The following is a 10,434-nucleotide window of genomic DNA, read 5'->3' as shown; positions in this document are numbered from 1 at the left end:
TTCAACAAACAATCCGAATATTATAGAGGACAGACAGCTGGAGTGCCAAGTTCTCCAACGTAAACACACATGGACGGCTCGATTAACTGAAGCACCTCCACCGAGGCATGACACACCAATTTCAGTTTCAAACTTCTCTGAGGCCCGTTCCAGCATTGGGAACCTCCTTTCCAATAGAAATACACGTCTCCGTTGCTCATCTGGTTCTGCTCGTTCACATGAACATCCCAGCCCAGCGTTTTGATTTCCTCGTTATCTTTGTTCACAATCTGGAAAGTCCGTCCTAAAGAAGTCGAGTCCTGCTTTGCATTTCCATACGGGCAAACCTCGTACACATATTTATTAATCGTCTTCTTGTAACACTGTCCCTTCATCTTGTAAAATTCATTGCGAGGGCCGTAGTACAGATCCGAACCCAGATTCTGAATGGAGTTCTCCGCTTGCTTCTTTTGTTCCTCCAGAGACAGCAGCTGCGTTTTCTTTTCACTGAGCGCATCATCCTTCAATTTCTCGCTCAGCACATTCTTAATCTCTATCGCCGATGTTGTCGTGTCCACCGCACTGTTTGGATTCAACTTTGGAACCCATTCCCGCACCTTATCAACCGTGTGTAAGCCAGGACCGCTGGCGACTTCGAGAATCTGCAAAATCAAAAATCGAAGCTGATTTCCCTCCAACTGATCCAAGCCAAACTTTTGGTAAAGACGAAGGATTGACTCATCCTCAGATATCAGCTTCTATAAATTAGACCAAATTCATTGAAAACGACGGAGTGGAGAACGGAATCTTCCCTTTCAAGATCATCGCACTCCTTTTTGACTTGGGCGATTTGAGTCTCCAAATCAGCAACCACTTTCTCGGAAGAAGCTTTCTGATCATTGAGAACATTCAAATATCGAGCGCTTTCTTCCATCCATTCTTTGAGAGTCGCCGAACCCTTGCGGAACGTTTCCAAACGTTCATTATTTTCCGTTCTATGTGAGAAACCTTGAAAATGCCATACTCCCACTTAGCATGTTCCTCTTGGCAGGTGTTAGGACACGAAGTAATTCCCAAATACTCATCGCTGCCATCACAGCAGTCTAATTCGAAAACCCACCCAAATCTTACCACAAATGCCATCGTTCACACGAGAAGACGTCAGAACCACTGGGAAATGTCCCTTGTTTTCACAGTAAAAGTGTCCGTTCGCACAGGCAGCTACGATCCATCAGAACACACCAAACAGTGCATACACGTTCCAGGCTCGTCAGATCCATCCGCACAGTCGCAATAATCGTCATTGACCTGAGAGCGAAGAATGGTTTTCGAACCGTCAGTGCAGGTGAACATCTATTGATCAGGATCGAGTCTAGATCGCACAGACTGCTCATAGCGCCTCCTTTCAGTCTCCGGGACGCCGTAGAAGGAATCAATCGCTAAACTCACAGAAAGAAGTAGTGCACATAGCACAAGCACACACAATCGACCCATTTTTGAAGAAAACGAACGTATCCAAAAAACAATCGATAATTTATTCCTCCTTTTTCTTCTTCTTCTCCTCCTCCTCCTTGCTCTTCAACGCAAACCGATACAGCCGGATCATATAGAACATCACATTCATCAGCACCGCCAGAAGCAGATGCGATGCAAACCACATCCCCGTCGAATACACGAACTTGTTATCCCATCCATACATCCACCCCCAGATCCCCAAGCACGCCATATAGAACCCCAGCAACGCCACCACGAAGCACCGCACCGCTCCCGGCAGATACTACGCCTCACCTCGCTTCCCTGTTTCCACTCGGAACGGGCCCATCGCTGCCCCCAGCAGCCACAGCCCCACAAAACATCCTCCGCACGCCGCCGCCCGCACGTACCGCAGCTCCTTTCCCTCCTCGCCCGCGAACCCGTCCAGCATGCTCTCCGCGGTCTGGTTTCCCTCCGCCGCCAGCGGCAGCCACGCGCCCGCGCGCCGCACCGGCAGCAGCATCGCGTCGTTCTGCACGCCCACCAGCGTCATCTGCAGCGGCACGCGCTGGAACTCGAAGGCCACGCGGAGATCGCCCGGCTCGCCTGCGCGTCAGCGTCCAATCAAGCGAAAACAGGCCGATTCGAAATCGAATTCCGCGTCGTCGGGGATCCAGGTCAGCGAATCGCGCTTGAACGGCTCGCCCGGGGCCGCGAGGCTGCGCTTGCTGTAGATCCAGTGCGGGGAGTAGAAGTAGAAGCCCTGCTGCTTCGTCTGAGGCGGCAAATCCTTGAGGTCTTCGGGCTTCATGATGAAGCGCTCGAAGGGGATCGGGACGTCGCGAAGGAACTCGAAATGGATGGAGAACGCGTGGGATTGCAAATATTTGGGATGCAGGGTTTCCTCGGGGATGGGATTGCGATCATCATTTTCATGGCCTTCGGGGACGGCGAATTTGGAAGAATCGATTCTAGATGAGATTGGATGGGAGGAAACATACCGTTCAGAGGACCACTCCTTGAAATACTGCGGTTCGGAATGATTTGCAGGAATGTACTACAGATAAGCACTTCCTATATAAAAAAGAATGCGGTACCTCTCTCCATTGACAGTATTCAACGATCCGATGGAGTCGGAGACGCGTTCCAAAACGAAGACCAAAATTAGTATCCACAATCGCGTATGATGGATGGGACTAGATTGGAAAACGGATCCAACAACCAGTACTGTGAGTCTTTCTGTGTGAAGCATCACAACGTCTCGGTTGAGAGCCTTAATCACTTTTCGATCCGTTGGCAAGATATACTGCATAAATCGTTGAATGAAATCGTACGGCACTCTTTACAATTTCATAATTCGGCGAGAGACGGAATCCAAGAGAACACTCGCGATAAACAAAATAGATGAATGATGCAGCGACAAGAACCGAACCTAGAAAGATCCGAAGATAAGAGAAAACCCGGCTCCTACATTTCGTTAGTATCCTTTTGTTTGCTATGTGCTACATATTCACCAAATGATCATCTTACATAGGGAGCAAATGTATTCAAAAAAACAAAAGTATTGTGTTAGACTCTCATAAGTACCCAAAACAGCAATCACAGCTCCCAAAATAATCACCAGCCATCCTCCAATCGTCTTCCAAGGGGCATCCACATCTCGGATTTCCTTCACATACTTGATGTACAGTGCAGCCGGAATAATCGCCTCAATCAAACTACCTCCGAGAGCTCCCGTCATCGCCACGACGGTATAAAGAGAATCCAAGAAGAGAGCGGTGAATGAAGAGAAAAGCACGTAGGCGACCGTAACCAAAGCCATCTTCCAATATTCGACTAAACATCGACGCGTGCATCACAAAACGCTACCTTTCTCGCTGTTGAATCCACAGATCTTCATCACCACCTCGCGGACATTGTATCCCTACCAACACACGGATTGAATGCAACAAACATAAAGAGGGAATGTGAAGCAGAGCGCGATCGCGATGATGAATCGACTAATCATGATGGGAATATCATTCGAGGGATAGCTATCCAGAATGTTATCCACCTAGCTCGCACAGCGGGACACAAACCTTACCGCATATCCGCAGAACGACATATAGCCAGCGAGCGAGTTGATGCTGTACACCGCGAAAATGACGATATACGCGATGAAGATGACGAGCGTCACTCGCTTTTTGGTGGGCTGCTGCATGTCGCTGAGAATGGGGATGAACTGCACTTGCGAGCAGTGGCCGTAGCAGAACACGGGCAGGGCGAGGAAGATGTTTCGCGAGATAATGAACCCTTGGAGGTTCGATTTGATCGGGTCCGACACGCCCGCTTGGCAGCTTTTCACGCAGGCGCTGAGGCTGGAGCAGGTGGCTTCTTTGATGTTGGCTTCGATGACGCAGGTGGCGTCTTGGCAGATGTAGTGGGCTTTTTCGGCGAGGGCGCAGGGATGGATGGTGATGGCCTGGCCGACCATGACGAAGGTGAGGTAGATGATGCCGCCGATCGCGAGGAAGGACGTGTAGCGGAGAGCAGTGATCTTCTTCTGGAGAGAGATCGGGAGGATGATGCAGACCGTGACGAAGATGAGAATGAATTCGCGGCCTGGAGGGGTGAAGGGAAAAGGGAGTATCGTACTGATCAAAAAGGAGAAGGTGGACGAGAGACTGTTCTGGAAAAAGTGGCTTAAAACAAGGTGAAGCTCGTCGGCGATGATAATGGCGTATCCCACACAAGCTCCAAAACTGTAGAGAAGCTAGGCGTGAAAGATGCGGTGAAAATAATACTTGCACAATGTCGACAAAGCGCTCCGCTCCGCGACCAAACATCTTGCGAACCACTCCTGAATAGGTTTTTTGTTGAGTGTAATGCTGCACGAGGAAGAGCATTCCATTCGTAAATCCGGCAAATACTATAAAGATTAGCAATAAATAACACACCCTACGACCAAAGAAACAATACATAAACAATCCTAAGCCATATCCGATTTTGCTAACAGCAAGAGAAAGAGTGAGAATACCGGCACCTATTGCTCATCTATCAAATACAAGCAATACCAATTGCACCATTCGCAAGAAGAAGTGCACAGGAAATGATAGGTGTCTTGTTGGTGTCATCCTGCTGAAGAAGGGGAGCGTTTACTGAACTCATATTAAATAACACTAGATCCAAACCCAAAATACAGTTCAACCAATCATATCAAGCAGCATAATATGCAATCCTACGGACAGAATGTGTGACAGAGAGTATTTTAACAAACAGATGAGAGGCGGACACATTGTTCACAGCCAGGATAAGAAGGGATTTGGATATTATGCTCACGCGCGTACTTTGGAGGCAAAAACCGACCTCCGAGATAATGGAATCGACCGCTGAATTTCTGACTTCCCAATTTGGGCGCAGTTAGAGAAATGAGCATGTCAGGATTATGAACAGCGCATTCATGAATATCTCCGTCGTTCACATCCCATCCCGATGGAATATCAACAGAAACGACTGGTTTGCCACACTCATTTAAAATGGAGATTATGGAATCGAAGGGAGGACGTGGGGAACCGTGGAAACTAAAGCCAAAGATTGCATCTACCACTAAATCATAGTTCTCCTTCAATTCCTCCCTAATTCACATATGCAGCTCAAATATTACAGAGTTGGACAGTGGTCAGCGAGAGGAATATCCATACTTTCATTCTGCTTCAGAAGGTTCGAAAACAGAGTGCCAGAGCTTTTCTTCGGATAATAAACAGTGGGACAGTATCCAAAATGAGAAAGATGTCTGGCTGCTACCAAGCCGTCGCCTCTAAAGGTGAGAGCAAATTTGAGAGGAAACCCGTTATTTCCAGGTCCACAAACAATGAAGATTTGCTTGTATTCATTTAGGGAGTATTCCTTCGCGATGGCACATGCACAACTGTAACCTAGCTAATAAATAGAAACAGAATGTGTTACCCGCCATTTCCATTAATTGGTCAATGCTAAATCCATAAACACCCATGAGATCCTCATCTACTTTCTTTGCAAGAGTTTGGTCAATGAACTACAGTAAAGAGTACCCTTGTTTCATACAGACATACTACGAACTAAAAACCGAGAAAGGGGTTTTGATGAATGAAACATTTCCAAAGAATCTATTCTAGAATGGTCATATGGAAATCTCGAAGAGATTTGGATTTTCGATATAATAATATGGGTGATTTACAGGAAGGACAGAGGAGTAAAAAGGCATGGGACAATTATGAAGTCGATTCGTGTTGATTCAAATGTGGTTTATAAAAAATAATGCAGATCAAGAGAACTAATCAAGAGATGAGTTAGAAAACAAGAAAAAAGTAATTGAATGCTTGAAAATGTATGAAGAATAGTAGTGTAATGAAATGGTTTTATGCAATCATAGAATTAATAATTGGGATTAAATCACAATCCAGTCTACTCAACAAGTTAATAGATGAGTGTATGGATTGATGAATAGTAATCACAACCCTAGCCAATTAGAAATATGTAAGGTAAATTTGGATTTGATACGATTCTACGGAACAAAACAAACTGATATATCAACTGTTCTATTGACCGATTTGTTTCTTTAAAATTTGCTTTTTATTAGTTTAAAAATGAAAAGCCATGCATAGCTGTGAATGGCAAAATCATATGTACATTATTCTTCGACTTGGTGAAACAAACCTTTTGGAAAGAAGTCAAAATGGTGTATTGCTTAAAACAAGCCCACTATATCACAAAAGATAGATTAATCCAACTAGACTGATTAACATTTATTATTCCATATTATTCCACGCCTTTTACTCCGTTTAAGCAAGAATTAATTTCCATTCAGCCATATCCAGCTGACCTCCATAATTGGTATTATCAATATTCACAAACGCGTTGCACTGGAACATGTAGGCATTGTAAGCATTCAGGTTATTCACAGTAAAACTCAGAGATTGAGCGGCTGTTTCCCACTCCACACTATCCTGGCTATCCAGCATCACCCAATCACTATCTTCATTCACTCTACCATAGATCTTCCACGTATTGCAAGCCGCAGATATTGAACCGCCGTTGGTGAGCACATACTTGTTCATCGTGTTCGCATCGCCCTCGGGGAACGTGTAGGTCACTTCCACAGGGAAATCTGAGTTCGTCACAGCGACGCGATATTTGGTAGAAACCGAGTTATCGAACAGGTTCTGAATCCAATATCCAAACATACCAGGTAGGTTCGAAGTAGCCTGACCGCTTCCAACCAGCGATTGCTCATAGATCGTGAACTCCACAGAGCACTCGTAGTGTTCGGCCTGACCAATCTGACCCTCAGCAGCGTGCATTTCCACAGCGAATTCGTACACACCATTCACAGCAGAATAAGCGTCCAGGGACAGGCGGAGAATACGATACACATTGCTCTCCTTCAGTTCGGTAGCCTGCGTCGTTGCAGTAATCTCTCCAGCGGGCAAGTTGAAGCGAGAAGCCTCGATTCCGTTCACATAGAACACAAAGCCACCGTTCGTCTTCACCTGGATGATCACAGATCTGAATCCAGCTCCAAACAACGTGTAGCTCTGACGGAAGTAACGCGTGATCGAAGAAATAGCCGGGTACTCCGAGGTCAAGCTCCAATTCACATTCTCCGTGGTCCAGCTCGTGCCCACCATGGCCTCCGAAGAGTATTTCCAAGCAGTACCAGCCTCAATCACTTCAGGAAGAGCAAACACTGCAGACTCTTCAGCACCCACAACAACCTTCATGTACGATCCAAGCAAACTGCCGTAGAAAATACGAACCATCGAATTCTCAGCCCAAACCTGTCCATTCGAATTCGTCATCACAAGCGTGTAGAGACCGCGAGTGATGTACAGGTTCACCACACCAGAAGCACAAGTAGTCTGACTATAGATAGCATGGTCACGCGTAGCTCCCTCATAAATCGTAAAGCTTTCAGAATCCGACGAGTTACCACAAGAACGAATCAACATGATTTGGAACTGTTCTTGAGTATCATCAGTGGGAGCCATAGTCGTAGGGAATTCAGTGTAAGCCATACCAAAGTTGAAGACCGAGTTCGTTTGAAGGTATCCACTTTCCATTACAAATTCCAGAGAAAGATCTCCGCTCTTCAAAATCAAAATAGAGCCCATAGACCATCCATTAAGGCCAGAATCACGCATCACCAAAGTGTGCTCAACAGGATTGACACACAAGTATCGAACCTCAGTTGTGCAAGAAGCCTGAGCAATAAGAGCATTTCCATTTGTATCCTTTCCTTCATAAATTTCAAATCCTTCTTCTTCACCAGAAGGTCCACAAGTACGACGGACTTCAAGCAAAAGCTGGTCTTCGCTGCATTCAGGGAAAAGAGTCGTGGGAGCAGCAGTAGTGGGAGCAGTAGTGGGAATAGGTTCAGTAGGACCAGCAGTAGGAGTCATATCAAAGGTATGATAAGCATATGAACCTCCAGCAGTCAAAGTGTAAGTCATAGACATATAACCACTCTTCAAAGTAACATGCGAGTTACCATTCCATCCATCATAGCCAGAATCACGCAGCTCAATCGTGTGAGCAACACGGTTGATGCACACATAATGAGTTCCAGCAGTGCATACAGACTCACTGTACAGAGGAGTACCCGTGAAAGGACGGTCTGTTCCCTGATAAATATCGACTCGTTCTTCTTCAGGATAAGTACCACACACACGAACAATTTCGAGCAATAGCTTGTCCTCTCCGCACTCAGGAATCGGCTCAGTAGGAGGAAGAGTAGTAGGAGGTAAAGTCGTGGGAGGAAGAGTAGTAGGAGGTAAAGTAGTAGGAGCAGCAGTGGTAGGAATAGGTTCAGGAGGAGTAACAGTAGGAGTCATATCAAAGATGTGATAAGCATATGAACCTCCAGCCGTCAAAGTGTAAGTCATAGACATGTAACCACTCTTCAAAGTAATATATGAATTACCAGTCCATCCATCATATCCAGAATCACGCAATTCAATCGTGTGAGCAACACGATTGATGCACAGATAATGAGTTCCATCCGTGCATACAGACTCATTGTATACAGGAGTACCCGTGAAAGGACGATCTGTTCCTTGATAAATATCGACTCGTTCTTCTTCAGGATAAGTACCACATACACGAATAATCTCGAGCAGCAACTTGTCCTCTCCGCACTCAGGAATCGGTTCAGTAGGAGGAAGAGTAGTAGGAGCAGGAGTAGTGGGAGCCTCAGTAGGAGGAAGAGTAGTAGGACCAGCAGTAGTGGGAATTTCAGTAGGAACCCCAGAAGGAGTCAGATTGAATGTATACGTAACAGAACTTCCAGTATCCAAAGTGTAAGAAAGAGACATACCTCCGCTCTTCAATACAATAGACGAGTTAACAACCCAACCATCACGAGCGCTATCCATCAACACAATCGTGTGCTGCATAGGTCTCATGCAGAAATAGAAGGTACCAGCAGTACAAGTAGTTTCCTGATAAACGCGACTACCAGATAAAATAGTTCCTTCATAAATGCTGACCGATTCTTCAGATCCAAACTTTCCACAAGTACGGGTAACCGTAACCGCGAACTGTCTCTCGCCACATTCAATAGGAGGCAAAGTGGTAGGAGCCTCAGTAGGAGGCAAAGTGGTAGGAGTAGGAGTTGGAGTAGGAGTAGGAGTGGGAGTTGGAGTGGGAGTTGGAGTAGGAGTGGAAGTAGGAGTAGGAGTAGGAGTAGGAGTAGGAGTTGGAGTAGGAGTTGGAGTAGGAGTTGGAGTAGGAGTAGGAGTAGGAGTAGGAGAAGGAGTAGGAGTAGGAGTGGGAGTGGGAGTGGGAGTGGGAGTGGGAGTAGGAGTTGGAGTGGGAGTGGGAGTGGAAGTAGGAGTTGGAGTGGGAGTAGGAGTTGGAGTAGGAGTAGGAGTAGGTGTAGGTGTAGGTGTAGGAGTGGGAGTAGGAGTAGGAGTTGGAGTAGGTGTCATTGTTGGAGTAGGAGTAGGAGTTGGTGTTGGAGTAATATAACCCATGACTACAATATTCATTATTTCATTTGGCCCCTTATTTGTTTCAATTGCCGTTTTGATGCCGTTAATTGTATCAGTTGAGATTCCGTAACTATACCGAATCAAATTGATATTCCTCATCGATTCACTGCCCAATTCAAATTCCACACTGTCCAATAGCTCATTGAACACCAATGTGTTCACATTCAATGCTGACTTACTTCCAATTCTAATGCGCTCTGTATGTGGAAGAGTCAAATCAATACTGCCCGTATCCTCCAATCTTCTACTTCCCTCCACTCCAGACTCCGACTTCGAGAAGCAGTTATCCCCAATAACAACTTCTTCGATATTATCTCCATTGATCTCCACAGAATTCACATTCTTAAACGTATTATCTTCAAATACGATGGATGTCAAATTCGGGTAGTTATTGATTGATAAGGTTTCAGCATTACCAAAAGAATTCTCTTTCACTATGATCTTTTCAGCATCCGATGGAATCACATCCACTGATTCATACAAATCATCGATGTGATAAACATTGCTAGGCACATAGTGTGACAACAATTCATGAACATCTACACGTTATACAAAAATCGTTTTACACATACTATTTACAGTTAAGTAAAAATAATATCCAAATGAGTCTGGCAATTCCACACTTTCAAGATTAGGAATGTCTACATTATGATTACAATTACTATCTAGCAATACTGTTGAGTGTAACATTGCGAGGATAATAGAAACTATATCCTACAGAATGGATCGATGATAACTTCGGAAGATCTATTGTTTATACATCACTCATTACTTGGCGTACCTTCCATCATCAATGCACAAGACACATCATGTTTACCACAGAATGCGCGCTGTCCCAGATTGATTGAATTCAATTCAGGAAGATCTAGTCATTAGCACTCACACTCATAATATTTCCTACTATTGAAAGCAGCCAACTGGAAATCATAGAATGCAGAATCTCCCAAAGATATCGTGTTGAGCGTAGGAAGGTCTA

At 45.3% G+C, this 10,434-nt stretch overlaps 6 protein-coding genes; all 6 read right to left on the bottom strand.

Moving 5' to 3' along the window:
- Window positions 1-20: 20 nt before the first annotated feature.
- On the bottom strand, window positions 21-759 carry GSBLH_T00007181001 (uncharacterized protein; the record flags this gene model as incomplete). Its single annotated transcript, XM_013043144.1, is given in 2 exon segments — window positions 21-737; window positions 751-759. 2 exon segments carry the CDS (start codon window positions 757-759, stop codon window positions 21-23), a joined length of 726 nt encoding a protein of 241 aa, XP_012898598.1.
- Window positions 760-888: 129 nt separating this feature from the next.
- GSBLH_T00004270001 (uncharacterized protein) lies at window positions 889-1,332 on the bottom strand (the record flags this gene model as incomplete). The annotated part of the gene is made up of 3 exons (XM_013043143.1): window positions 889-1,082; window positions 1,111-1,200; window positions 1,236-1,332. The coding sequence occupies 3 exons, from the start codon at window positions 1,330-1,332 to the stop codon at window positions 889-891; spliced, it is 381 nt and encodes a 126-aa protein (XP_012898597.1).
- A 176-nt stretch (window positions 1,333-1,508) lies between these two features.
- Window positions 1,509-3,193, bottom strand: GSBLH_T00004269001 (uncharacterized protein; the record flags this gene model as incomplete). XM_013043142.1 has 6 exons in its annotated part: window positions 1,509-2,423; window positions 2,454-2,509; window positions 2,550-2,648; window positions 2,681-2,758; window positions 2,787-2,947; window positions 2,983-3,193. 6 exons carry the CDS (start codon window positions 3,191-3,193, stop codon window positions 2,066-2,068), a joined length of 963 nt encoding a protein of 320 aa, XP_012898596.1. The 3' UTR covers window positions 1,509-2,065.
- Window positions 3,194-3,497: 304 nt separating this feature from the next.
- On the bottom strand, window positions 3,498-4,277 carry GSBLH_T00004268001 (uncharacterized protein; the record flags this gene model as incomplete). Its single annotated transcript, XM_013043141.1, has 2 exons — window positions 3,498-4,053; window positions 4,087-4,277. The coding sequence occupies 2 exons, from the start codon at window positions 4,275-4,277 to the stop codon at window positions 3,498-3,500; spliced, it is 747 nt and encodes a 248-aa protein (XP_012898595.1).
- Window positions 4,278-4,699: 422 nt separating this feature from the next.
- Window positions 4,700-5,443, bottom strand: GSBLH_T00004267001 (uncharacterized protein; the record flags this gene model as incomplete). The annotated part of the gene is made up of 3 exons (XM_013043140.1): window positions 4,700-5,066; window positions 5,096-5,366; window positions 5,398-5,443. 3 exons carry the CDS (start codon window positions 5,441-5,443, stop codon window positions 4,700-4,702), a joined length of 684 nt encoding a protein of 227 aa, XP_012898594.1.
- Window positions 5,444-6,251: 808 nt separating this feature from the next.
- Window positions 6,252-9,440, bottom strand: GSBLH_T00004266001 (uncharacterized protein; the record flags this gene model as incomplete). Its single annotated transcript, XM_013043139.1, has 1 exon — window positions 6,252-9,440. One exon carries the CDS (start codon window positions 9,438-9,440, stop codon window positions 6,252-6,254), a length of 3,189 nt encoding a protein of 1,062 aa, XP_012898593.1.
- Between the last annotated feature and the right edge of the window lie 994 nt (window positions 9,441-10,434).

The sequence above is a fragment of the Blastocystis hominis genome (assembly GCF_000151665.1).
Source record: "Blastocystis hominis, Singapore isolate B (sub-type 7) whole genome shotgun sequence assembly, scaffold_6".
Classification (NCBI taxonomy): Eukaryota; class Bigyra; order Opalinata; family Blastocystidae; genus Blastocystis; species Blastocystis hominis.
Note: the sequence above shows the minus strand (reverse complement) of the source record. Positions and strands in the feature narration are given on the sequence as shown.